Source organism: Ailuropoda melanoleuca, chromosome 16 (assembly GCF_002007445.2).
Source record: "Ailuropoda melanoleuca isolate Jingjing chromosome 16, ASM200744v2, whole genome shotgun sequence".
Classification (NCBI taxonomy): domain Eukaryota; kingdom Metazoa; phylum Chordata; class Mammalia; order Carnivora; family Ursidae; genus Ailuropoda; species Ailuropoda melanoleuca.
The window spans coordinates 81,338,485-81,365,732 of record NC_048233.1 but is presented as its reverse complement, the minus strand read 5'-3'; the positions used below and the strand labels follow the sequence as shown (position 1 = coordinate 81,365,732).

General features: G+C 61.8%; 1 protein-coding gene across 6 annotated transcripts in view; it reads right to left on the bottom strand.

Moving 5' to 3' along the window:
• MYRF (myelin regulatory factor) overlaps window positions 1–27,248 on the bottom strand; it is a 34,466-nt gene that overhangs the window by 1,978 nt on the left and 5,240 nt on the right. Inside the window, exons 2-26 of one of the 6 annotated variants that reach the window (XM_034645359.1) lie at window positions 18,297–18,384; window positions 17,850–18,110; window positions 15,520–15,581; window positions 14,321–14,600; window positions 13,130–13,380; window positions 12,914–13,037; window positions 11,041–11,236; window positions 9,712–9,788; window positions 9,424–9,534; window positions 8,952–9,042; window positions 8,361–8,561; window positions 7,919–8,030; window positions 7,280–7,389; window positions 6,479–6,639; window positions 6,333–6,405; window positions 5,977–6,065; window positions 5,613–5,681; window positions 5,105–5,185; window positions 4,842–4,930; window positions 4,535–4,732; window positions 4,054–4,305; window positions 2,448–2,550; window positions 2,160–2,234; window positions 1,685–1,790; window positions 163–237 (exon numbers count right to left, since the gene is read on the bottom strand). In XM_034645359.1, coding sequence (XP_034501250.1) covers window positions 163–237; window positions 1,685–1,790; window positions 2,160–2,234; window positions 2,448–2,550; window positions 4,054–4,305; window positions 4,535–4,732; window positions 4,842–4,930; window positions 5,105–5,185; window positions 5,613–5,681; window positions 5,977–6,065; window positions 6,333–6,405; window positions 6,479–6,639; window positions 7,280–7,389; window positions 7,919–8,030; window positions 8,361–8,561; window positions 8,952–9,042; window positions 9,424–9,534; window positions 9,712–9,788; window positions 11,041–11,236; window positions 12,914–13,037; window positions 13,130–13,380; window positions 14,321–14,600; window positions 15,520–15,581; window positions 17,850–18,110; window positions 18,297–18,384 — 3,335 coding nt within the window. Of the gene's footprint in view, window positions 1–162; window positions 238–1,684; window positions 1,791–2,159; window positions 2,235–2,447; window positions 2,551–4,053; window positions 4,306–4,534; window positions 4,733–4,841; window positions 4,931–5,104; window positions 5,186–5,612; window positions 5,682–5,976; window positions 6,066–6,332; window positions 6,406–6,478; window positions 6,640–7,279; window positions 7,390–7,918; window positions 8,031–8,360; window positions 8,562–8,951; window positions 9,043–9,423; window positions 9,535–9,711; window positions 9,789–11,040; window positions 11,237–12,913; window positions 13,038–13,129; window positions 13,381–14,320; window positions 14,601–15,519; window positions 15,582–17,849; window positions 18,111–18,296; window positions 18,404–27,248 lie in introns of those variants that run through there. The other 5 variants (XM_011233604.3, XM_034645361.1, XM_034645362.1 and 2 more) reach the window with 5 other exon arrangements.

Here is a 27,248-nt window from a genome sequence, read left to right as displayed (position 1 = left end):
TGCAGGGCAGGAAGCACTCCCCCTCCCCCCGCCACATCACCTGACACTGTGCCCCAGGTCTTGCCATGTGCTCTGGGAGCCCCCCCACATCCTTTCCCCAAGCCCCACACTTGAGATGCAGGTGCCCGGACCTCTGGGGACAGACAGGGTGCCTGTACTCACCAGCAGTGCCACCCGGAAGTGGTAGGTGAATTCTCGGAAAGACAGGATAGTTACTGGCCACTGGTGGGAAGTGCCCTGGAGAGAGAGGAGAGGGTGGGGTGAAGACAGCCCCCTGGCCCTATCCCAACCAGCAGCCCTGAGCATGGTCATTGCAGCCCTGGGCTCCAAGGCAGGTGTTCTGGAGGCTAAAGTCGGAGCTGGGAAGAGAGAAGGGAGGGAGCATGTTCTGCTTTGGGGAGCGGTGGCCGCCACCCTTTACGCAGACTCTGAGCCAGGCACCCACAAGTCCCCAGCCATCCTCCCCTGGTCCCTGCCTTGCTGTCTCTTGCTGCTTTTCCTCCCTGTTATACTCCAGGCACATCAGAGTATCTCATGAACCCCATCCTCACTCCAACCCGATGAGGCCATGCGGCTTACAGATGAGGGAGCTGAGCTGTTGCCTGAAATCGCGGTGCCGAGCGGGGACGGACACACAGGCCCCCGTGCTGTGGTGCTCTCTCCCTTGCATGGGAGCCTGAGGCCCACCTTCAGACGGCTTGCCCGTGTCCCAGCTGAGGCTCTGGCTTGGCCTCCCCCTCTGAGCTCCACATCCTGTGAGCAGCTGGCTGGGCTCTCCCTCTACTCCCACGCTCACCCACTCGGCCTCCTCTCAGGTTATTTTCTGCACATCTTTTCTCCCCAGCTAGCGAGTGTATCTTCCAAGGCCTGGGTCCACCCCCGCCCCCCGTCTCCCCACAGCTGGGCCCACCACAGGGCCTGGGACAGAGGGACCCCCATATGTTTTTGTTGAATAAAATGAATTGGTGAGAAGAAACTCCCTTCACTTGGGCGGAGAGTCACAACTCTGGGTCCCATGGGGGTCACGTGGCCAGTGAGGAACAGGACAAGGAAAGGGTGATGGTCATTCGGTTGTCAGCAGGAGGCAGGCCTCTACAGGGCAGGCTGAGGGAGCTTCCAAACTGGAGGACCTATCATGCCACTGCCCCGCCTGAGTTTGAGGACCCGGCTCCTTCCTGGTTCCCGACTCCTAGCCGCCTGCCACGTGTCCAGCTCTGCCAGGAGGCCACGCGTTCCCTGGCCTCCAAACCTGTGCATGTGCTGTTCTACTCCTGGGACACTGTCCTCTCCAGCTGACCCCAATCCTGCTGCAGGTTTCGTCTTCATTCAACAGGACTTTAGGGTGGCTGTTCTGACCCCGAGCACACAGGTTAGCTCTCCCTGCCAAGGACTCCTAGAATGCCCTCCCCATCCCCACCACTGCGTTCATCCCAGGATAGTCCTGGCAGGACGGTTTTCTTCCCAGGGGCTCTTGGCAGGGCAGGGCCAGGGATGGGACGGAGCAAGGACAGGGCCCGGAGACACTCTGCAGTGAGCCCAGAGGCCCAGGGCCTAAAGGGTCCCTTGTGGAGATGCCTTCACTGACTCCCAGCTCCTTCTCTTCACTTGTTTGGGGGTCCAACTGTGCCAGGGAAGAAGCAGCTCTGGGGCCTGACTGGCCCACAGCTTCCCAGTCGCCTCCTACCTGGGTGTCCTGGTAGGTGTGCAGGCTCTGTGGGAGGCCCCCCTCCTCACACGGCTCCTCCTTTGACACCAGGCTGCACAGCGCCACAGACACGGGAGACGAAGAGCTGGGGGGAGGCTCAATTAGCGCAGAAGTGGGGTTCCGAGTTCCTCAACCCCACCCTGCCCCCCGCCCCCCCGCCAGCTCTCCACAAGACCCCCCACCCCACTGAAATAAGCCACAATTCCTCACACAGCCTGAAAATGACACCTACTAGTCAGGCCCTAGACAGCCCTTTCCCATCTACCGTCGCACGTGCTCTTCACACCCATGAGGCAACAGCAGTTTCTAGATAAGGAGCTGAAGCCCAGAGACTGCCAGGGTCACCCAGCCAGTCAAGCACAGAGCAAGGGATACAGCTAGCGTCCCTCCTCAGACCCCCTCCCCAAGCTGCCGAGGACCACTGTGTCTGTCCACACCCCCGTGCCGCACTCACTTCATCTGCAGGGTCAGGCTGAGGTGCAGCGGGGTGCTGCTGCTGACAGGGATGTGGTAGGTGAAGTTGCCAGGCCTGAAAGGGCAAAAGTGGCTCCATAGCCCAAGGCAACCCTGCTGAAGTCCCTTGCCTGGACACCCCCACCCCCAGTCTGTACTGGAGCCTATGGAAAGGGGCTGCCCCACCTTGGGGTGGAGGGAGGGTGACAACATCTGGGCATCTTACTGCTTGGGCTCATGTCACCTGAGGGGATCTGTCTTTGGGGTGAAGGGAGGGAGCCAAGCCCACCTGCAGGCACCCTCTGGAGCGCAGTACTGGGAAGTGATGGGCATGGAAGTCTCCAGCACCTGGATGGAGGTCAGGGAGGGCACTGGGTCTGCAAGGAGAGAGGCTGTGGGGGCAGGGAGGAGGGTGACAAGGCAGGATACAAATAAGAAGCAGCCAAGCCGCTCCTTGCCAGGCTTGCATTCAGTCACTCACACCTTAGTATAAATAAGTTTCAGGTTATTCTTTCCAGACCCCCATAATGGCCAGGGTCACACCACCCTCTTCCCCAGCAGCACTACGGAGAGCCGTTTCCCATGAGCCTGAGGTCTGCCTCCTTGACAGAACCTGAATACCAGGAGCTGGGATGGGTCATCCATATCCTTTGCCAGGGGCTTCTAGTAGCCCACAAGCAGTCCTTTGTTCCTGACTGCACACATCTCTTCTCCACATTCAGTTCAGCGGCATCAACTTGGTAGCTTAAAGTCAGCCACGGTGGGAGTATTCACAAATCAGGGCCTTTTTTCCCCCAAGGGCCAACTGTTAGACACCTACCAGCACCCCACTCGTGAGGGCTTGTGGCTTTCTGTGTTTGAAGCCACCACAGACTGACTGGCTGGGTAGGGGTGGGCCTGAAGTGTGACATGGCAGGCCTTCCTGGTCATCTACGGGCTGGCTAGCGCCTGACCCCACCCCCACCCCCAGGAAGCAGAAGCTGGGGCCATGGAACATCTGCTGGACCTGGCACATTTTCAGCTCCGTGAGGCACAGCCCAGGCACACAAGGACCCCCGGAAGACCCCATGTCCCTGGGGTCACGGACAGATACCAGATACAGATGAGATGGAAGGTACCCTTCTCATATCTCTTCTGGGCAAACTCCAGTGGTCGTTCAGAGACTCAGCTCCAATGCCACCTCCAGAGAGGCCTTCCTGATCACCTCCCCACCTCAGCCTGGACGAAGTGCCCTCCCCAGTCATCAGGCTGCCCGCACGTCTCTTCAGAGCCCCATCAGGCTACCACACTGCTGTGTTCTCAGGTCTCTGAGCAATTCAGGGTCAGACCGTGCCCGTCTTCGTCACCCCCAGTTCCCTGTGCAGAGCCAGCCACAGAGCAGCAGCCCTGGAAACCGCCGGCCAGTGAGCAGCCGCCCTGTGGGGTTTCCCTATCACTTTGAACTTCAACTTCAGCAAGTCACAGTTTCTAAGCTTTTTTTTTTTTTTCTTTAAGCCACAAAACCCATCAAATGAAAGCTGGTAAGGAGGCCCAGAACCTAGAGCAGAGCCACTTGGCTGAAGCCCTGAAGGCTCCTGGCCTCCTCGGCGAGCTCTGGGGCCCTGGCATCAGGCAAACATGGAATGGAATTCCAGCTCTGCCACTGCCCGGCCACACGACCCATCTCCGTCTCCCCATCTGAACTACGGGGATGATCCCTTCCCTGCAGGGAAGTGTGAGCGCTGAGTGAGGCGAGCGACATCAGGCTGCTGGCCTGACGGCCGGGACTTCACAATGCCCAGCAGAGGTCTGTGGACTGAAGGTCCTGCGCCAGGCCTTCTGGTGACTGGGCTAAGGTGCGCCCTGGCCAGTGAGCCTTGCTGGCTGAGAAGTTGGGGGGCGGGTAGGGCAAGTACCTGGCTGGCCCCGGGCCTGAGTGGGCTGAGCAGGGCTCAGGCCAGGCTGGGCGGCCCCTCGGCGGGTCCGGCCATGGAGACCAAGGCTGGGGCTGTTCTTGGCTTTGCCCTGCCCTCCGGGGAAGGGGACCGCAGGGCTGGCCAGAGGCTCTGAACTCTTTGGATGCTTGGAGTGGCCAATCCCATTGGCTGACAGGCTCCAGGACTTGGCTCTGATGTTTGTGACGGGCAGCAAGGCCATCTGGCTGGGCCCTGTAGAATGAGGAATAGGCTGAGAAGAGGGAATTGGCTGCCTCCTGTCCAGCTCTCTCTAGGACTTCACCAGACTCTGGGTGACCCCCCTCTGTCTCTTTGTACCCTCAGGGAGACCCACCAATCTTTCTCCAGAGCCTCATTCTAGGCTCCGGGATATCCTCCCCCCAGAGTCTTTGGGGCCTTTCTCTGGACTCACATAAAATCCCTGGACCCGAGATAGCCATACCTGAGCGGTTGGTGGAGGGGCTGGGGCTGGGACTGGGGCTGAGGCCGTGGCCAGGGTTAAAGCTGGGGCCAAGACTAGGGGCAGCGGTAGGGCTGGGGGTAGGCGAGGAGCAGCAGACGACAGGGCAAGGGTGGCTGGAGCACAGGTCCAAGGTGGGGATGACCGGACCTGGGGCCGAGCTGGTCAGGCCGGTGGTCACTGAGGAAGCCAGAGGCTGCATGAGCTAGAGGCGGGCAGCTGAGCCCCCTCCCAGAACACAGCCCCCTTCCCTCCATCCCCACCCTCCAGACCCACCGCAGGCACGCACCCAGCAGCAAAGAGGGCGGTGTGCCTGGCAGCCCAGTGGTCACGGGGGACTGTCGGAGCTGGGTGGTTCCGAAGCTCTGGCTGGACCTGCTGGGGAGGGGTGGGCTGAGCTCAGAGGGACTGCAACAGCCTGGACAGGGAGGCTGGGAGTCCCAGAGAAGCGAGAGGGACAGGAGGAGGTGGACAGGGATGGCGGAAAAGAGGCAGGGAGCAGGGTGGCAGGAGCTAGAGGTAGGAGGGAGGGGGCTTGGTCCAGACACGTACCATGGGCACATGGCCTCACTCCCCCCAGGGTGTTGGGGCCGGAGCAGGGCCAGAAGACAGGAAGTGGACACGGCAAAAGAGCTAAGGGGCAGCAGAGAGGAAAAGGAGGGGGGACAGGTGCAGGGGAGGAGAGAAAGAAAAGACGTGGTCAGAGATAGCCCCGGAGCTGAGGTGACAGTGGGCAGACAGAGCCCGGGGTCCCACCCTGGCCCTCCTCCCCGACTCCCCATTCCATCCTGGGCCCCTCAGATGCCCCCTGACTCACAGAGGCCCAGCTACCTCAAGGAGCACTGAGTAGAAACATGGGCTTCAGTGGGGACTGCGAACTGGCTACCCCTCCTCCAGGGAGACCTCCCCACCCACCCCTGCAAGCCCGGGCAGGCTGAAAGCCTAAGGCGCGGTCCCCTTCGGAGGAGGCAGCTTCCACGGCTCCTCTGCCCCTGGGCTGCCCACCAGAGCCCCGCCTGTCCTGGCAGCTTGGCTGGCAGCCGGGCCTCCAGGGACATACCCATCCGTTTCTACCAGGTCCTCCTCGGTGCGCAGGCTCAGCACGTACAGTGTGGACATGGACACCACGCTGGAAGCCACAAAAAAAGGGCCACTATTAGAGCTGGAGCCACGGTTCTGGCCCTCTCTCTAGGGAAGGGTCGGTGGCCTTTGGCTCCAGGAGCCGGGCTTGCGAATGAATGATGCCTCTCAACGGGTCTCCCCAGCCCCAGGGGCATGGGACAGAAGGAGGCAGCCCACTTCCTTCCCTGAGACCTCAGCCAGGTTTCATCTCCCAGCCACGTCTTCCTCTTCCTCCAGGCCTGGGCCCAAGGGCAGCTCCACTTCCCCAGCCAGCCTCCCCTGGAGCCCGGGGCACAAGTCACCTGAAGGCCATGACCACCACCAGGGCAATGATGGTTCCCTGCAGGAAGCGCTGGCTGATGCAGGCCTGGTCTGGGACCACAGAGGACGACTGAGGACCGAGAGGAAAAGGGGAAGAAGCAGAAAAGGCCCAGACTTAGGGAGCCCATGGTGTCACTCGGTGTGGGCTCTGCTGGAGGTGGGGGTCCTAAGGTCTACTCATCCCTACAGTGAGGGGCAGAGGGGTGGACAGAAGGAGAGGAAGGAGAAACAGGGCCAGAGAGCTAGAGAGCTGGGGGGAGAGAGGAGCCCTCGCAGTCAGAGAGCCTGGAGAGGGAGGGCCCAGTCCACCCTGCCTCCCACCCGTGCCCACCCTCACCTTGCTGGCCACCTTGGGGGGCCTCTTCTTGTGGGGGACACTGCCCGCCCGGCTGAACTGGCTCCCTGCATGGCTGCAGCGAGAGGGCCAGGGTCAGAGGTGCCTCTGGGAAGGGGGTCTTGCCCCTGCCTGGCCCACGCCCCCACCTGAAGGCGCCCGAGCTGCCCGTGGACTTGAGGCTGTCCAGCCGCCGCAGTTTGGCCAGCTTGTGGCTCCAGCGCTCCAACTCATCAATACGCGTCTCCAGGTTGTCCGTCAGCTTGCACAGCTCCTTCACGGCACCCACGTTCTCCATGAAGATGCGCTCCTGCCAAAGGCGATGGGCGTCAGCCCCCAGGAGCCCTGGGCTACGGGGAGCAGCAGGGAGCCCCACGACCCACGGCCACATGCAGGCCCTCCAAGCTGCTCTCCCCAGGCCGGCCCCAACTCCGCCCCCAAATCCCTGTGCCTGCCTGCGAACAGCACCCCCACCTCTGCACTGCTGCTCTGGCCAGAACGGCCCTTCCCACCCCTGTCAGAACACCGTCTCTCAGAGGCTCCCAGACTCTCATCTGAGGAACGTGGTGTCTCATGCTTCGCTCCTTACTATTCAGCGGAGACGAAAACATATAGCTTCATCTTCACCATAAGCCATGTTTGAGCTTTGCCACTGCCACCTGAGAAGGGCTTGGCAGTGACTATCTTTAGCCCCCTTTCTAAGGGGAGGACAATGACCCCCAGTGGGCTTCCTCTCACTGTGGACTACGCAGCCGAGTCCCCAGCTGGCTCTTGAACTCTCACACCCTTCCCTGGGGGGTGGGGAGGGGGCTCTGGACGCAGCATGAGAGAAGACTGGGCTGCCCCCACCCCCTGCACTCAGCACTCCCAGTCTCAAAGTGGGAGATGAACGCCCTCCAGCTGGCCCACCCCCTGCGTTTGGGCTCCCCCAGTCCTCCCACCCTGCAGACCTTGTTCACCACCAAGAAGTTCTCTATGGTTTTCCCATTGGCAAAGACCACATCTCCAGTGTCCTTCACGGCCTCGGGCAGGATCTCCTTCACTTCCTGGGCGATGACACCTGGGCAGTTGGGTGGGGGAGTGGGGTGGAGAATGCCCACAGCACCATCATGTAAGGAGGGGGCCGGTTTGAGGAGGGTGAAATTCTGGGGGCTAGAGATTTGGGATCCAAGGCGCCCTGCACCAGGGGGCTCCAAGGGACAAGTGTTCAGAAGGTTGTAATCCTGGGGCTCAGGTGTGGGGTTCCCCTGCCTGGGGCAAGGGTGGATTCCTGGGAGGAAGGATCCCAGTGGAAGTGGGCAGAGATCAAGGCAGGATTCACCTAAGGAGCCGAGGATCCCCGGACCACAATTCCAGGACTCTCAGTGTCAAGGGGGGACCCACCCGGCACCCGGGGAGGCCCGATTTTCCAAGGGCTTAGGGGTGGGGCTTCTAGAGGGCAGGATTCCTTGGGTAGGAGTTCCAGGAGTCAAGGAGAGGGGTTCCTGGGAGTGGGGTTTCCAGCAGTCTAGGACGGGGGCGGGGTGACTGAGGACCGAGGTTGCCGGGTTCCCGGACCCCAGCCCCAGTCCGCGCAGACCGGTCCCTACCCGTCTCTGGCGCCGTGGCCTCGATGCCCGCGGTGGCTGCAAACTCCGGCTTGTATCTGTAGTGCACCAGCCGCATGCGCGAGATCCTCTTCAGCTGCTCCGTGGTGTCCACCTGCACAAGAACCAGCGCCGAGCCTGAACCCCTCCCCTCCTGGGCCCATCCGAGGTGAGCCCCGGAGCTCAAGACGGCGGCAGCCCAAACTCTGCAGCGTGGTGGGGAGACCCGGCAGCACCAGGGTCGAGCGATGCAGGAATCTAGAGCCTGCCTCCCTCACCTCCTTCCCCTGCCGCCGGGCCCTTCCACCTGGCCCCGTCCCTCCACGAGCCCCGCCCCTACAAGCCATCTGCCTCTCGCGGCCACCCGGCCACCCGCCCCCTCCCGCCGGTAAGTCAGCTCTCCCCGCCCCACGGTCCCGCCCCTCACCCAGAGCCCCGCCCCCACCTCCTGCACGTGCTCCTTGGCCCGCAGGTCCGAGGGATGCATGAGCGAGCCCATGACCTTGACGTTGCCGTGCACCACCAGCGCCTCGTCAGGCCGGTCCGTGTTGATGCCCACACGGCCATGGTGGAAGACAGTGTCGGGCACCTGCGCCCGCTGCCACAGCACGTCGCTGTCACTCTCAAACTGGCCCGGGTTGGAGGCCTAGCACAAGTTGGGGGGAAGGGGTTGGATCAGTCCCAGGGGACGGGGGACCTGCAGTGCCCTGGGAAAAGGGGGAAACCTTGCAGCCACCCCTCCAGCTCCAGGCAGGGATCCTCACCCCACCATGCCCAACTTAAACTGTCCCTCCCACTGTGGCCCCTTTCAGTCACTTGTGGGATCTCAGAAGGCTACCCAGGTCTTGTCCACCTCCACCCCTATGAAGGAGACACTGGCTCAGAGGGTGGGAACTTGCCCAAAGCCACCCAGCTAGGGCCTAGCAGGATCAGCACTCTAGCTCCTGACTCCCCAGAACCCCAGTATTTTTCCTGGATGCTGTTTCTCCCAGCTCTGGGGAGGACTCTTGATCCCTTGGGAGGAGGTAGCCCTCACCCTCACGATGATGCGCTCTGAAATCTGGGCAGCCAGCGTGTAGTTCTGGTTCTGCGCATGGGCCTGGAGGGCCACCACCAGCATGAAGTACCTGGGGCGCACAGGGGTTTAGAGGCACCCAGGGTCCTGCCCCACCTGCCCCTGCCCGCCAGCCCCCTTTCCCATGTCCCATGTACACCGCCCAGGCTCCCAGCACGTCCTCCCCAAGAGGGCATGCACACCTCATCCTACAGAGGAGGAACCCGAGTCTCCACTAGGGGGCAGAAATTCCCCGGGGCCCACAGCTAGGACACCACAGAGCGGCTCATCTAGAAGCCAGGCTTCTGCTCTCTCAACCCTAAATCCAATAGCCTTAGGTGTGAGGCTCAGGTCTCTCTTCTGTAAAATGGGTCCGTGTGTAGCGGGTGCTGTCTTCCTGCCCCTCCTCCTCAGAAATGGAGGGCCCGCCAGGGCCGGGGCCCAGCCTGCTCACCTCTGGTCAGGGTTGGGTTTGCCCTTCTTGCGCATGTTGTTGGCCGTGGTCTCGCTGAAGTGCAGGCGCCCCACAGTCACCTTCGTGACCTGCTCAGGGGGCAGATTGACCCTGCAGAGGAGAGGCAGGGGACTCAGGAGGCAGGGAGGGGCCTCGAAGAGCCAGGGGCACAGTCGGGAATGTGCAGGAGGCAGATATGGTGGGTGCCTGCCTGGCCCCCTCAGCTCCCAAGCCAGCTCCAGGGCCAGCCCTCCCAGGAACCCTCCCCCCCCAGGGTCAGACACATACGTGACAGGGTTAAAGGGCCGCTTGCTCCGGTCCGACTGTGACTGCTCGATGTTGATGGACTGGTTCAGGGCCTCCAGCTGGGGGAGAAGCAGAGGCCGGTGACCCACCAGGGCCGAGGTCCCCGGATGGGTCTGCCTCCCTTTAGCCGCTCAGCCCCAGACTGGCCCAGCCAGAGCTCCCCCAGAAGTGGAGGCGTGGCCCTCCCCGTCAATGAGGGCATAGTCACATCACTCTCCCAGCTCCGCATGCACCCACTCACGCATTCCGCGGACACACGGCCCCCACATTCCCATCCACACACACCCCCGCCTCCGCACACATCCCCCAAGCTGACCTCCATAAACACCCACTCCCACCCACACCCACGTCCCCGCGGCCCCTCCATGAGCAGCAGCTGAGCCATGCGGAGGCACCAGGTCCAGCTCCCCGCACCGAAGGAAACACACCCAGCTGTGCCCCCAGGGAGCTCACAGGCTCCAAATCAACCGCTCTAGTGCTGGCACTAGAGGGGCCCCGGGGGCAGAGCCTCAGGATGGGTGTCCCCAAGGACCCAGGACTGTAGCAGAGTCAACGGGAAGGCCCAGGAGCAGTCTGCCAGGAGAGGAGGGATGGAATGGGCATTCTCAGGGTGTCCCAGAGCAAGGGAGCTGCCTCTGGAAAGCGGGGGCTGGGGATGGGCACAACTGGTCTGGGGCACAACAAATGGCAGGCCTGGAGGGAAGGGCTGGGTCCCAAAGGCCTTTGTGGGCTAAGCTCAGAAGTCAAGGCTTTGCTGGGAGGGCACCAGGAGCTCTGGAAGAATGGCGAGTGTCATGCCCACTGGTGTCTCAGGGAAAGCATGAGCTGGCGGCCGGCGTGGAAGTACTGCGGTCACTTAGATGAGGCGGGGGTATGGTCTGGTCCAGGGAGAGGCAGAGGGGAGAAGAGAGGGGAGAGGACCCGGGTGGGCAGTGCTCTAGGGGAACAGCCAGGCCTGGTGCATGATGAGGTGAGGGCAAGTGAACCCCTGGATTCATGGCTTGGGTAACCAGGGCCCTGGAGCCCTACTCCCTGAGTGGGGGGGCCCCGAAGGAGGGGAACGTTGACAGGGAGTTCATTTGGGGATGGTGAACTAAGGCAGCCGACAGAAGGGTCAGGAGAAGGGTGTGGGCTGGGGGTATAAACTTGGGGTCCCCGGGCAAAGAAGGAATCAGGAAGCACAGCTGAGAAGGGGGCAGAGGAGGCTGATGGTTAGGGTACAGGAACACTCACTTTGCCTTGGGGTCTTTCCTCTCCCCACACGTTCCTGGCTCCCCTCCTCTACCCTCCTCGCTGAGCCCCCAAACCTGCCTTCACTCCGTGCAGTTTCAGGTAGAAGCAGTCGAGGGGCTTGAGGCCTTCGGGCGTCTTGACGTACTTGGGCTCGCCCAGCATGCCGATGTACACCGTGACCTGGAAGTGGTTCTTCTTCTGGCACACGAACGCGTCGTCGCCCACCGAGAAGTTGAAGCCCTTGTCGGCGTCCACGCGGTAGGTGAGCATGGGCCTGGGGGCAGGTGAGGGTACTCACCAGAGGCCCCCCCACCAAAGCCAGGCCTGGAATGTCCCTCCCCCACGCCTGCGTGCCAAAGCGATGTCCTATCCGGTACCGCCTGGGATCCTCAGACCACTCATGGGGCTGCCCCCCACTTGTCAGAAATGGAAACTGAGTTCCCGGAAGGATTTGAGCTCAGGTCTGCCAACTCTTCGGCCAATATTCTTTCCTCTACGTGGCTGGGCCCAGCCCAGCCTGGCGATGGGGGAGGCAGGGCAAGACCCCTGAGGCCCACCAGGGGGGAGTGAATGCCTGAGGAGAGGGCTCGATGGCCCCTCATCACACTTGGCTCCTTCCCAGAGTGCTGCCTGAAGCCCCCTCCCTCACGGGAGATGCGGGGAGAGGGGGTGCGTCTGCAGAGCTTCACTGGCCTGACAGCTGGTTGCCATGGAAACGGTGGAACCAGGCGCCGGCTCGGCACTGGCCCAGCCCTGGCCCACTGGCTTGCTCAAGCCCCCAGAATCCTCATTCCGACTCCTCCATCTGCCCAGGTGGGGAGAGGGGCATTCTGGGCAGTGCAGACTCAGCCACAGTTTACCCATCTGTTGCTTTGGGCAAGGATTCCAAGTATGGATCCTTTGGGGGACCTCCAGGTGGCGGGAAAGGGGGCAACTGTTGGCCCATCCTCACCCAGGTCCCCAGGCACAAGCAATGCCCCTGATGCCCAGGGCCTGCCTGGAGGAAGATGGGCAGAGAATGATTCCAAACTTGAGGGAAGGACTTGGGGGCCTGGCTAACATCTACAGGAAGGCCTGGGGGTCCACCCACCTGCCTGCCCCAAGGGAACACCCAGGAAGTACATGGGCCACACTGTGGGCCTCAGCAGCCAGCTTCCCGGCCCTAGGGCCTGAGATGGCAGGGCTGGCCTGGAAAGCACGGTAGTAAGAGTGTGGGGGGGGGTCCTCACGAGGCCATAAGGGTGGGATCCCCAAAGACCTCTCCTCCCATCCTGACAGGACCTGAAGGGATCTTTTAGCCACTAACAGTAGCTGGAAACCCCCAGCCCCAAGGGCTTCTGGCTAAGAAGCCCACACAGCCTGGGGCGCCCAAGTCCAGGAGGCTATCCTCAGCCACCCTGCCCAGGCCTGGCAGTGTCCAAAGGGAGTCGGTGAGCCACACTCTCACCCCCACTGGACTTCTTCAGGAGTGAGGGGAGTGGTCCCAGAGTGTCCTGGCCTGGTCCCAGGAAGCTGAATCCACATGGGTGGGTGCTGAGGGAGAGCTAGGAATGCCTGGACAGCCTGTCCTCCCCCACCCCCTCGGCCCTCCCTTCCAGGGAGGGGGCTGCTGGAAGGGCCCTGCCAACACAGCTTCCTGCTACCTTCCTGGAATGCAGAAGGAGTGGGGGAGGAGGAGCCAGAAAACACCCATCCACCCACTTCTCGGGCCTTGGCTCCCACTAGCCCCTCCCTGATAGACACCACCTCCTTAAGGAGGCCTCGGGAGGGCCCACAAGTCGGGAACCCCAAGGGCCTGTCCTGCTTCCGCCCTGAGCCTGCTGCTCTCCTGTAACCCGGGCCCTTGCGGTGCCCAGTGTGCTCCCAGGCCCTGCTCTGGGGCCGTGATGCCAGGGCCAGGGAGCCCTGGATGCGGTGGCAGGAGGGGTAGGGTGGCGCCCAGGGCACTCACAGCTCCTTGTAGTTCGCGTCGTACAGTGTAGCCCACTTGTTCTGCTGATGCGGTTGCCACTTGATGGACTGGTAGTTGGGGTCCAGGTAGGAGCCACTGAGGCTATCATTGTCCTGCAGGAGACCTGGAAGGAGGGAGCAGCCACGTGGGCCGTGGGCCCCACTCCCCATCCTCAAGGGTTGGCCCCCTGTGAGCTCCAGCAGGCCAGGCACGTACCTGGTGAGGGTGCCCCTGGCGGGTGCCAAGGTGGTGTCTGGACCCGGGCGATGCTGAGGGGCAAGGAGCCGGGCCCAGGTGAGAGGGGGCCCTGGGGAGGCCAGGGTGGGGATGGGGCTCGAGCTGGGTGTGGGGGCAGGGTCGTTGCTGTTCCAGGCTCCTGTTTGATCATTCCATTCAGCATCTGGGCATTGAGGGTGTTGGGAGGTGATTCGGAGTGCTTCCTCTTCTTGGAGGGGTGTGTGGGGAGCCTGGGGGCAACACAGAGGCATGCCATGGGGGGCTGGCTCTTCCTGAGCCCCCTTCCCCTCTTCACTCAGTTGCTCAATCCAGAGGACACCTCCTCCAAAAAGCCGCTGGGCTTTTCCTCCTCAGTGCTCCCCCATCGCTCTGTAATGTCAATCTCTGCTCCTGTCCCTCCTCTCTACCCCCCAGATCATGGAACCAGGAGGGCAGGAGCCACACCTGACTTGTCTGTGTGTCCCCATCAGGCCAGCCGTGGGCCTGGCACACAGAGTCCCCCAAATCGTTTGTGGAATGAACAAGCTGGTCCCTTCCTTGGGGTGTCCTTCTCAGGGCCACTCTTTATCATGGGGGCTCCACGGAGAGCAGCCTCCGAGGCTGGAAACAAGCCCCAGGGAGCACGGGCCACCAAGGCTGGGAAGGAGAGTTCCTTGGGGAGGGGGATGTGGAGCCTTGCCTTGAACTAAACCTTTCATGACACCTCGATGTGTCAAACACACAGATAAAAGGACAATTCTACTGGCTGGAGTCAGAGCGGGAGCTTGGGTCCGTGGCTAGAACTTTCTCCAGAGCCCCGGACAACCTGAGAAGGCTGCAAAGTCACTGGTGTCTGGGGAAAGGCACAGCCCGAGGTTTAAGTGCTGGCTCTGCCCCTTCCTAGTTCCATGACCCGGACAAGCATTTCCTCCCACTGGGAGCCCCAGTTTACCTATCTGGGCAATGGGGGTGGCCAAGCTCACCAAATAAGGTAGTCCGAAGCACCTGGCCACACCTATAGGGCTGCTGGGTGGGCACATCCATATACATGTGCTGACCCCCTTCTCCGGGGGGCAGAGCCTTCTGCCCTCCCAGCTCATCCCTGTCCCCACCTCCATCTCCGTCCCACCTGCTGCTGCTGCCCTGGCCCCTGAGCCCACCTGCCCCCTAGCCCACCTGCCCCAGCCTTACTCCGCTCCATGCTGCTGCAGCAGCTGGTGTAGCATTTGGGACTGCTGCGTGTGGTGGAGCTCGCTGGGCACAAGCCCCTGCCCCATGGCAGCATAGGGGGGCATCGGGGGCTCGGCCTTCATGTACAGGTCCCGCTGCAGGACAGGATAGTGAGGTGGCGGGGGCGGGGGCGGCGGGGGGCCTGGTAGGTGGGCTGGAGGTGGAGGCGGGTGCTCTAGGCGGGAGGGCACTCCCACGTGGCACAGGGTCTCGGGGGTTATGGTGCGCAGGAGATGGGGGTCTGCGGGAGAGATGGTGGGGGTGGGCATCAGAGACCTAAATCACTCGGTTCCGGGGCACAGGGTTTCCCGTTTCCCACCTTCTCCTGTGACAAGCCGAGGGGGCTGCCCTCCCACCAACCCCACGTGGGAGGAGGGCAGGACGGCCTGAGGCTGGCCACTAGAGGCTCCGGCAGGGAGACAAGCCCCTGTGGGGGGGGGGGGCAGGCAGCTTTTCCCTGCCGTCCTAACCGGCTCCTTCCCCCCAGGCCTGGCCTCCCAGCTTCTCCGGGGAAGGTGCAGCATCCCAACGTCCTCCCCCAGCCCCGCTCAGGCCTGACCCTCCTCTGGGCTTCAGGAAGGAGTCTCTCAGGGACCCCCAGCACAGTCCTGCGGCGGTCCTCCTCCATCCGGCAGCCCCTCTAGCGGGCTCCCAGGGGCCAGCCCCCCAGCTCCCTTTGTTCCCCAGAAGGCATTCCAGAAATGTTTTTGGTAAGATAAACAGAACTCTTGACCCCTCTCTGGGCTGTGGGGAGAAGGCTGCCCGAGATCCTTCTGCTTTTGGCCACCTGGGGGCCCGCTGCCCCCCTGGCACCCCCCACCAGGGGAGGTGGGCCCAGGAGGCCAGCAAGGCCTGTCCTCAGGCTGCACCCACAGCCTTCCCCAGCCGTCCACTTACCACCGAAGGGCGCGTCCATGATGGCGCAGGCGGGCAGGCGGGTGGCATCACGGGCAGGGACACTTGCTCAGAGGCAGGGCCAGGCTCCCCACCCGCCCGTGGGGAAACAATAGCCAGCGCCGGGGAGTATTTGACCAGCGATAATCTGGGCCTGTCGGGCGGCCGCTGGCCCCCTCCCTCCCTCGCTCCCTCCCTCCCCGATAAGGCCGCCCCAACCACTTGCCCAAACCCCAGAGGGGGAGGGCGGTGCCCGCTGGACTCACCATTCACCTGCTGGGGGGAGTAGGCCTCAGAGCCCGAGTCTGGGGGAGAATCCGGCAGTGTGCTGCGGGAGCAGGAGGAAAGGGCTGTTGGGGGGCAGCTCTTCTGTGGGGCCGGGGCCTGGAGACCCCAGACATTGCAGGCCCTGAGGTCCTCTCACTACCCCCCCACCAGGGAAATTTCTCTGTACGAGCCACCTTGGGGTGCCAGGCAGGGCCTGGGGCTGAGTCGTAGGTGGGGGGCCTTGGGCTCCTGCCCAGCATCCCCTCAGACCTACTGGGCACTTGGGGACCAGGAGCCAGTGTCCCTGATGATGGCACAGGGATTCAGGGAGCAGGGCCCAGGCCTGCTCCTCGCTTCCCACACCCATCGAAGCCCCACTTTCTAGAAACCCTAGGGGAGAGCTCTCGGGGGCTCTAGGGGGCTGGGCCGCCCCAGCACGGGCAGAGATGGCCTGGGCAGGAAGCCAGCCCACCAGGTCTGGGTGGATTTTTTTCTTGCAGGTTTTGTTTTATCAGCGGTTCAGGCAAAAGAGCCAACTCAACCGTGAGAGACCAACACGTCCTGCGCAGACCCTGCATTCGCCCGGTGAGGGGAGGCTATGGCCAAGTGCGCACCCAGCTCTCTGGCTGTCCTGGTCCCCACATCTGGAGAGACGGCCCACCACTGTGCCCAGGCAGCGGTCTGAGGCAGCCGAGCCCTCGGGGACACAGCCCTGGGCTGATTCCAGAGTCCTCACTGCACCCCTGGATGAGCCACCCAGCCAGCCCCACAGGCTGTGTGACGATGACAGAAAACGCCACAGAGGCCCGACCCTCTGCAGCTTCGAGGCCCCTGAGGGCTGCCTGGGGCCTCTGCCCTGTGCCCACCATCTCCTGTCTGCTCCCTGTGCAGTGGCCGTTGGGTTTGCTGGTGTGTAAAGGTCCCTCACACCCTCTGGTCCTGTCTCCAGCCCATGGGACCTTGTGTTCTTTCCCCACTACTCATCGTGTTGCTCATTAGTTCTCGATTTGATAATTTATTGATTTGTAAGTCCCTCCTCAACCGGCCTGCAGGATCCAGCACGGGAGGGATGTGTTTGTCTCGCTGGGTGCCTAGAACGGGGCCTGGCAGGCACAGGGGCAGTGAAGGGCCACACACTCTCCGTGTGGTTCTGGGCAAGCCCCTTGTCTCCTTGAGACATGGCCTCGGTGTGCCATTCGAATCCTGCCGGGGGGCAGCATGGCTTTGCTCGCAGGCCAGCTGGTTCTGGGGTCCCCCAGGAAGGAGCTGGTGACTGAAGAGGCTCCATGAGCGGACGCAGAGCCACAGGGCACAGCAGCAGGCACCCAGCAGGTGCTTCTCCTGGGTTCATGCTCTTCCCTCAGTCTCTGCCCTTCGGGGTCTGGGCTCAGGGACAGCCTCTCAGCCGGATGTCTGCCTCCAGCAGCAAAAGCTCACCTCTAACGTCCCAGCTCACCCCCGTGGCCCTCCCCCAGTAAGCCAGGAGACACCTCCGTGCCCCCCGCACCTGCTCTGGGCTTCCTCCCCTTATTTCCACAATCCTGGAGGGGAAAGCATTTTGAGCTCCCTCTACAGCCGCAGATGCTAAAGCCCTGACCGAGGCTGTGGGTTAGCATGCTGGGGGGGGGGGGGGGGGGCGGNGGGCGGCTGCAAATGCTGGAGCTGGAGGTAGAGCCAGGCTGTGTAGATGGGGTCATGCCCCTAGCACTCTATTACTCTTCTAGCCAAAGACAGGGTTCCCTGCTCCTGCCCCACGCTGGGGAACCCACAACCTTCTTCGAGCCCCTCTGCTGAACCCAGCAGACCCATGTTCCTGTCTATCCTCATTAGCACAGGTCTGTGGGCGGCCCTGGAGTCTGGCTGGGCATCCTGTAGTTACGGCCGGGCCCGTGGTGGGGACTCCTCCGAGAGAGGAAAGGGCCTGGGAGGCTGACATGGGTAGTGGAAGCTTCAGGAAAGGGCTCCCTGTGGCCACTGCAAACAGCTAGATGCAGGAGTGGATGGGCCTGGGGCAGTAAGGGGACCTGGTGTGACCAGTGTGTGTACACGTGTGTGCATGTGTGTATTAGTGTAGGTACGGAGCTGTGTCCCTAGGCTCACGCCCTCCCATCTCCTCTTTATACAGCTGACAGAGAATTTTCTAGCACTTGCGTCAGCCCTCATCACGCACCTGCTCAGCATCCTCAGAGGCGGCCTCAGAACAAAGCCACAAGTCCCTCCTCAGCCACCTTACCTACGGACAGGGCAGCCCTGTCTCCACTGCCAGGCGCGCGGCCACTGCCCACACTCCCCACACACACCTGCCCCCCCACTCCCCGCCCTCACTCACCCTGGGGCATAGGGAGCCTTGGGCTCTGCCTTGATGGGCGGCCCGGAGCCCCCCAGGAAGGGCTTGGGAGCGCAGGCCATAGCATTGTTGTTGCAGTTAAGCGGGGCGCTGTAGCTCGGGGCAGGGAGGGAGCCGTGGCGCCCTGGGGACGGTCCGCCCCCAGGGGGGCTCAGGTGGTGGCCCCCACTGGAGCCGGGGAGCGCCTGCGGCCCGTGCGGGTAGGAGGCTGCACCGGCTGGTGCAGAGATGTCAGGGAAGCAGCTGTGGAGAGAGAAGCTCAGCGCCAGCCCGGACCCCAGCCCCTCCCAGGCCCCCACCCACAGGGCGGCAGGAGACAGCAGAGGAGTCCACGCAGGGAGAGATGGGGAGCCACTTGCAGGCCAGGCCCGCAGCACACCTTCCAGGTGAGAGGCAGAGGCCAGAGGCCGTGGGGGCGGGGACACTCACAGGTCCGAGGCGTCCTCCTTGCTGATGTACTCCTCCAGGATGCTGGTGTCTATGTTGGAGGGCTCCAGGGCACCGTTGATGTCGTGGCCTGCAGGCGAGGGGCACATGTGAGCCACCCCGAGGCCTCTGGGCCCTGCCCTGCGGCTCTCCCCAGGTCGGGCCCCCCAGAACAGATGCCCCCGGGGCTCCTCCATGTCTGCACATCCATGTCCCCTGGAGACGTCAACTGACGCCCCCACCCTGCGATGGTGCTTCCCTGGCCCACCAGCCTTCCCCACAGTCTCTGAGGAGGGGAGGAGCCCAGAGCACAGATCGGGGACATGAGCAAGTCCTTCCTCCTGTCTGTAAAATGAGGTAATCGTTCCAAAGTTTTATGGGGGGCTGTGAGGAGTAAATGAGGTACTTTCCTGAACTGTGCGCCCAGTGGAATGCCAACCACCCTTGAATGCTGGACCCAGACTTGATGACCCTCTCCTGCCTCCTTCCAGACGGCCCAGCTGCTGGGCACCCAGGAACCCGATGCCGGGCTGGGCCAAATCACACAACCTGGGGGGCCCACGTGGGCAGGGGAGCCTCCTGCACCCCGGCCCCAGCTGCAGATGGAGAGAGAGTGGGGGCTGGAATCAGAAGTGCCCAGCTCAGCCTACTGCATAGCTCATCACCCCCATAAAGGGGGCTGGGGTGCCCAGCGCTGGAATTCCAGAGGAGGAAACGGGCTTGCTGGGCCTCACAGCAGGGAATGATGGCGGCCCAAGTTCTGCTCCTCCACCGCCCTCTTCTGGGCCCTCCCTGCTGGCCCCAGCCCCACAAAGGGGAGGGACTCACAGAAAAGGCACCCAGGGCTCTTGGGCATAAGCATGGGAGGAGAGGGGGAGGCGCTGGCCTTTCCCCTCCCAGGGTCACCTTGCAGGGGGGGAGCAGGAGGGCGGGGTGATAAGGGGGCTGACGTAGGAGATGCGTCAGCCCCGATAATGGAGGACGGCCCCACCCACACTGCTGACCTGGGCTGACCAGCCCCACTGAGGCAGGGGGTACCCGTCCGACAGGACCCTGGAGCCGCGAGCTGGGGTCTCAGCCTCATGCCTTCTCCCAGGTGAGCCCTGGGAACAGCTCAAGAAGATCCAGGAACAAGTTCTGGCTCGCCTACTCCTGGCTGTGTGACCTTGAGCGGGTCACATACCCTCTCTGAGCCTCAGTTTCCTCATTAGTAAAATGGGGACATGAACAGCTAACACTTTACGGGGCTGACTATGAAACAAGTTAAGGTATGTATGGTGCCTGGCATATAATGGGCGCTCAGCAAACGGAGTGGCTGTCCTCACTTCACAGTCCCAGAGCCCTGGGGTCCCTAGGAGCCCCTGGCCCAGGCCCCTCCCTGGCCCCAGCCGGCATTTCAAGAATGCTGAGCCCCGCTTAGGTGATTAATGAGTGGCTAAGCCCTCCTAGGAGTCACGCGCGCTGCCTGGACAGGCCCTCCTGCTGGCCCCCACCCCTGGCTCACCCGCCGGGAAACAGGGACACCCACCGAGCCCTGCCAGTGTCCGTCCAGGGCCCTGTGTGGCCGGGGCTTGAGAAGCTTCTCAAGCTGGGAATGACCGGTCTGCACATCAAGGTTCTAGGATTCCCATCTACGCTCTGGCCCCCACCCCATCCTTCTGTGTTAGCTGAAGATCCTGTTTATTGAATGCCTACTGTATGCCAGGCACTTTGGGAGCCAAAAGCATTAACAATCTCAGGCGTTTATTATATGCCAGGCGTCCCGTGCATTCTTCACGTCAGTGTGACACTTAATCCTCCCAGTCCAGAACGATGATGATGACAAGAGGACAACAATAGTGAGGCCTGACTACCAGGTCCCGGCACTATTCTCAGGGCTTCACAGGATTATCTCCCAATTATCAGCATCATGCCCTTCATTCAGAGAGGTCAAGTCTCTTGCCCAAAGCAACACAGCAAGGAAGATTCAAACCCAGGCACAGGGGCCTGACTCCAAGGGGGAAGATGTGGTTAGTGAGACTTCCTGGCCATTCTGGGCTGCCCCACCTTATGGGCTGTGGGGGGGGGGGTTCAGGGGATAGGGAGGGAGGGAGCACTGGAGCATTAACAGCCACCCCCCCCACCCCACTGCTGTTGAAGCCGCAGGTTTTTGAGACTGAACTTGGAATCTACGGTGAATGATGGGGTGATGGAGTCATGGTGTTGCTATTTATAATAGGCCAGGCCCCCTCCTCCCTTCCTTCCCCTCCTCTGGCCAGGAGCACTCCTAATCACCCCTAATCCTCCTGCCCACCTCCCTTGGGATAGGGGGGCCTCAGGCAGAGGCATCCTGGGAGACCCTAACGAGAACCAGATGTGGTTGAGGGGAGGAGAGACCCTCCCGTGCCAGGGGCCGGGAGGACGGGAGGACAGAGGAGGGAGGAGGGAATCACTGGGGCGGGGTGGGGGAAAAGTCTGAGGTCTGGGGAGTTGGTGGGCCTCTTGAGGAACACAGAGCCCACATCTTCTCCTCCTCTGGGACCCCACAAGTCCTGCCTGATGTTCTCCCCACATGGCTCAGCCTAAGAGGTCCGGCCACCAGGCAGATGCCCCCAGACTGTCCCAGAAAACACACTGGAAACTTCTAATCAAACATTCGGGAGGACAGGGTGGGGGTGGGGGCTTGCCGGAGCCCAGAGATTCCTGAGGCTGGGGCAGAGCCCCAGGAACCCAGGAGGAAGGCATCAGCACACTTTTGGGGGTCCCCTCTCACCAACTGCTCCCAGAAAGAGCTCTGGAAAGTCCTTGAGCCAACAACAGATACCTTCCAGGCAGGAAGCTGAGCCTCCAAGATCTCCCTGAGCGGTGGGGAGGCTGCCCAAGGTCCCACAGTCAGAAAGTGGCACCACCAGGTCACAAACCAGCATCCCAGCCCTCCCCCCCCAAACCCTTCCACAACTTCCCATCGCTCAGGATAACCACAACCCTCCTGGAGGTCCACAGCAGCCCCCCTGCCCGCCTCCTCCAGCCTCCTCTCCTAACCCGTTCCCTCCCCGCAACTCTTCCCATCCAGGAGCCTTTGCATATGCTGTTCCCTCTGCTGGAGGAAGCCCATCCCTATTCGCTGGGCTTACAGGTAAGTTTCTCAGAAGGCGCCCTCTGACTCCCATTCCCGTGACTGGCGGCCTCCTTTCTACTTTCTCATCTGGTTGCTTACCGGCTGCCCAGCACAGACCTCACAGGTGGGTGGAGGGTCTGTCCACCGCCCACCCACTGCCCACAGCTGACTCACTGAGTAGTCACTCTGTACCAACGCTTATATGGCCCATATTTAACTCCCATAACAACAAACAACAACCCTACAGGAGAGGTGGTCTGCTCGTTCCCCATTTTATAGAAGCAGCAGGCTCAGGAAGGATAAATGCCTTGCCCAAAGTTTACACGTGTGGGGCCCGGGATAGGAGTCAGGCCCTGTTCTGCCTCTCCGGGGTATAAGCATTTAAGCATACAGTAGGCACACAATAAATGTTCACGGAGCGAATGAGCAAAGTGGCACACAGAACACTAGTACCAGGCCTGCCTGGGTCTGGGGACCTCCCTCCGGCCGTGTTATGGTCAGGGTCCAGGGCTAGACCGGGCCCCTCCAGGTACCGCCCCTGCCCTGCTGGGCTATGCGCCCCAGCTGCTCCTCATTAATTAGGGCCTTTATTACCTGCTTTTAACAGGAGCCAGACACTGTCCTATCCCAGGCAGGATGGGATGGGGGCTACGGAGAGGAAGCCCCCTCCCCTCTTCTCTCCTCCTCCCTTTAAGGCCACCCAGCTGGGCAGAAGAAGAACCAAAGGGATACAAGCCAGGTGCAGGATGAGGGCGGGTGGGGGCCCAGGTGGCCCTCCACCCTGGACCCCTCCCTTCCCCCTCCTCATGCTCATGACCACCCCCCCACCAGCTGTGGCCGCTGGCTGAGTCTGGGCCATTGTCCCAGGGAACGGGGGAGGGTGGGGACCCGGCACAGTGGGAGGCTTGTGCCCTGCCCACACCTCCCCCCCACCCGTCAATGGGGCACTTGTCAATTCATGTCCCAAACATGGCGGAAATCCCGTCGGCCACGTGGCTGTGGGCAGGGGAGGCCAGGGCCTAAGGATGCTGGCCAGGCCTAGCTGATCAGAACCTGGGGCTGACAGGGTCCAGGGCCCAAGCCTGTCCCCCCATTCTGCCCTGGGGGTCCACCCCAGGCATCTGACTCTGAGGGCACCCCAGCTCCCGGCCATGGTCAGGGGACTGCCTACCCTAGCACCCCCACGATGCCCTCAGGGACTCCTAGGGTCAAGAGGCCTAGCAGCTGATGTGGCCCCCCCCCATTGCTATGTGACCCTTGGCAAGTGACCTGACCCCCCTACGCCTCAGCTTCCTTCTCTATCAAGTGAAGCAGGGATCCCTCCATCACGGAGCGGTCGTGAGTCTTCAGTGAGATGGCAGGAAAGCTCCTCACCCCCAGAGGCCATTCCTCAAATAATATTCATTGCTGTTTCCAGCTCTCTTGGGGCTCCCCTCTCCTCTCCTCTCCTGCCCAGGCTATACCCCTCTCCCCCATGCCTCTCCATCTGACTGCATATCTGCTCCAGAGAGCCTCTGAGGGGGCCTCCGGCCTTCTCCTGAGTCCCTCTGATGCGTGACCGGCGCCATACTAATATCTTAGCACATACACAGCAAAGTCCAGCCTCCGGGCCTTGGCTATGGCCCCCCACGCCAGTGGGTAAGCCTGTGACTACCTCCCTGCTCTGGCAGCCCCTCCTCGATCTCCTCAATCAAGCGGGCCCCCAGTGCTGTCGCTTATTTCCCAATATTGCCTGAGCTACTCAACATGCTCCAAACTAGTCCACTCTGGGACAGGGCACAATATGGCTCTCACCTCCTTTGGCTTGAACTTTCTATCTTTATTAATATGATCTGTGATTAATGTAGTCACTGCTAGCCACCCCGCTTCAGGCTTCAACTTGTGACCAGAGTTTCTCATTCAAAACACTTTCTGGTCAGACGCTTGACTTTGCAAGCTATCCTCTGCATCTCTGCATCAAGTCCCCAGTTAGCCTGGGGCTGAATAACAAGGATATGGCTCCTGAGTCATTGCCATCAGGTCCTTAAATCAGACCCACGGTTGCCTTTATTCCCTCTCAATTTCTTGCCAAAAACGCAAAAGAAACCCATCTCCTCCAGGGGACCTGGAGTCTTCGGCCACCCCTGGGCTATAGCTATGCCCTCCCCTAGACCCCACACAGTTACCTGTCCTCGGGTCGACACAAGGCTGAAGTCACAGCCCCAAGAGGCTCCAAGCCAGGTCTAACAGAACTGAGCCCAGAAGCCGCAACGTGTTCTGTGGGGACCCACACTAGTCCCCAGCCCTGACTCTACGCCCACCCGATGGCCGCATCCCTCTTGCGCAGGGACCAGGGCAGGCAGGCTGAGGAAGGCTCTCCCCACAGGGGCAGAGTAGAGACCCTGCAGCTTGGGGTGGGCGCGTCCCTACCAGGGTTACCCATGTCCGTCTGTATTCACACACCAGCATGTCCCCCCAACACGCGCGCGTACACAAGGGCACAATCCCACTGACAAACACGTGATCGTGCACGTACACACACACAGGACACTGACACGTGTGCTCATTCATGTACTCATTCATTTGAGCAATTACTGAAGATATGCCATGTGTCGGGCACGATGCTTGGCTCTGGATCTATTGTAATGAACAAAACAAAACCTCCTGCCCACGAGGAGCTGACGTTCTGGAGGCAGAGTCCGGTGACAAGATAGAGGGGAAAAAACCCAGGTGGAGAAGGTAACAAATGCTATGGAGAAAGCAGAGAGAGGGGGCGGGGGTGGCAGGAGAGCAGGGATGAGTTGCAGTTTCAAATAGGATAGTCAGGGAGGGTCTCACTGAGAAGAGATGGGAAGGCGGTGAGCCACAGGGATATCTGGGAAGAGCATTCCAGGCAGCGGGGAGCCAGCGCAAAGGCCCTGAGGCATAAGCATGCCTGTGCTTGTTCCCATGTTCCCATGTTCCCATATTCCCATGTCGGCACACCTCCCAGACTTGAACGCTCACTGAGTCAACGGCAGGCCCAGGCCAACCGCCCTTCTGATGATCGGGTCTAACTGGAGCCAGCTCCAATACCCAACTTAGTGTCGCAGACCCCCGGCTACCCCCACCCCAGGCCGCAGACCCCACAAGGGAGAACCACAGAGGGAGAAGAGAGCTCAGGGACTGAGACGGTGAAGAGGAGAGTGAGGGAAGACCCCGAGGGAGCAAGCGTCCCCAAACTCCACAGATGGACAGAGGCTGTGGCTGTACCTTTTGAGGGCTGGAGGGACCCGGGTCAGAGGCAGGCAGGGCTCTCCCACTGATGCGGCCCGGAGACAGGCGGAGGACAGGATGCCCTGGGGCCTCCAAAGGCCAAGCCAGTGGAGCCTCTGGACCCAACTGCCCCCGCCAAGCCAGAGTTTTGCCCTTCCCTCCCCTCCCCCTCCAGCCCTTGGCACTTCAGGGGTCTCACAGCTCACATCACACAGCCCACAGCCTTGACCATCTGAGTGAGGGTTCTGAGGCCCAGAGAGGTCAAGGGGCTGAATGGAAGTCACCCAGGCCAGCCATCTGTGGTGGATCGGGACCCTCAGCACTCAAGAGGCCCCCTCCCTGCCCCACTCTAGGCTGGCACCCATTTGTGACAGGAGCCCCAGGGTCTCACTCGGCCCTGCTGTGGTAGCCCTGAGTGACCCCGACACATCACCTCCCTCTCCTGCCTCAGCACTTCCCTCTTGGAAATGAGATACCACCGGCCTTCACAGGTGTGGCACGCAAAGACAAAGGACAGTCAGCCCCTTCCCCCCTGCTGCCAGCCGGGCGAGTTCCCCAGCTGGAAGCAGCAGGACCCACTGGGGCAGAGCGCGGCCCATAAGGCTCTTGGTTGCCCATCCTTGGCATAAGCGGCCCAGAGAGTGTGAGGGGCTTTCCCAAAGCACACAGTGCCAGCCACAGGCCCCAGCCCAAGGTGGGGCACTGACCTACCCCGTGGATCAATACATCCTCAAAGTGGGGGCAGCATACCAGCAACGAGCCTGGCGAACTAGGCTGTGCGTGCCCCGCGGGACAATAATCACCATCCAGGCGGACAGTTCTGGACCGTCACCGCACCAGGCACTTTCCAGGCCTTCCGAAAATCCAGTCTGCGCAATCCCTGCAGAAACCCTGAGAAGTAGATACTAGCTACAACTGTATTCGCACTTCAAGGATGAGAAAGTGGAGGCACAAAGAAGCGCAGAGATCCGCCCAGGAGAGGGGCTGTGGTCAGGCAGCAGGGCTCGCACTCCGGCGAGTGCACAGGCCCTGACACATCCCACACCTGCCCCCAACCCAGGGGGGTGACGCACACCCAGTGGCAGCAGGGGCTGAAGACTTTCGCGGAGGAGANCAACTCAGCCCCAGACTCCTGTCCAGGGTGGGCGTCCCCTCCCAAGAATCGTCAGGGGGCCTCCCCCTGCAGCCTCCTCCTGCTCTCCTGGCTCCCCCAGGCCACTCTTCCTCCCCCAAGGCCCTGGTGGCAGAGGACAGAGCNAGAGCGCGGCCCATAAGGCTCTTGGTTGCCCATCCTTGGCATAAGCGGCCCAGAGAGTGTGAGGGGCTTTCCCAAAGCACACAGTGCCAGCCACAGGCCCCAGCCCAAGGTGGGGCACTGACCTACCCCGTGGATCAATACATCCTCAAAGTGGGGGCAGCATACCAGCAACGAGCCTGGCGAACTAGGCTGTGCGTGCCCCGCGGGACAATAATCACCATCCAGGCGGACAGTTCTGGACCGTCACCGCACCAGGCACTTTCCAGGCCTTCCGAAAATCCAGTCTGCGCAATCCCCGCAGAAACCCTGAGAAGTAGATACTAGCTACAACTGTATTCGCACTTCAAGGATGAGAAAGTGGAGGCACAAAGAAGCGCAGAGATCCGCCCAGGAGAGGGGCTGTGGTCAGGCAGCAGGGCTCGCACTCCGGCGAGTGCACAGGCCCTGACACATCCCACACCTGCCCCCAACCCAGGGGAGTGACGCACACCCAGTGGCAGCAGGGGCTGAAGACTTTCGCGGAGGAGAGGAGCCCGCCCATACACACACAGCCAGGCTGTGAGGGAAACTGAGGCCCAAAAGAGGGGACTATGAGGAGGAAGAAGCCGGGAAGGAAGGGCAGGCAGCCTGGGTAGGGCAGGGCCACCCCCGGTTAATGATCCAGTTAATGATTTCTGCTCCCCGTTCTTATCAGAGGGCAAAGTCCAAGGGTAGCAGCCAATCAGCAGCCTTGCTGGGCTCTTACCCAGCAGCCTCAGCTGGAAGGGCCCCCCCCAGGCCTGTAAGCCCTTGAGAATCAGAGAGTGGGGGCCAGGTCCCCAGGAGGAGGCCATTCTGCCCAGAGGGACCTACCTGTCTTTCCCCCAAATACCCTGCTTGGCCCTGCCCAAGACCCCAGGGGGCACTCTGTCAAGGCCCCCACACTCAGGAGAGGCGCTGAAGCAAGCAGGTTGGAGACAGCCTGCTCCTCCCCCCATCCCCCCACCCCCGCACTGACCCCNCCAGGCCCTCCCAGAGAGTTGGCTTCCTCGGGTGCACCCCCCACCCCGCCTTTGTTCCCATAGCCATTGTTGCCTTCAATGACCCTGAGAACGTTTCCTGCCCCCCTCAGCCCCATGCCGCCCTGTGCCCTATGCTGGGTGTTGGGGACATGGGGATGAGTCAGACCCCCCACTACTATTTCCCCTCCAGCTGGACTCAGGACCCAGGGAGGAAGAGCTGGGACAGGACCCCTCCAGAAGGCACCCCATCTCATCTTCTCCACAGTCAGGGGTCCAGCTGCCTCCCTCATCCTCCTACTCCTTGGTGCACCACAGACAGACAGACAGGCTGCCATGGGGCACGGTGCCATGGAATCACACACCCC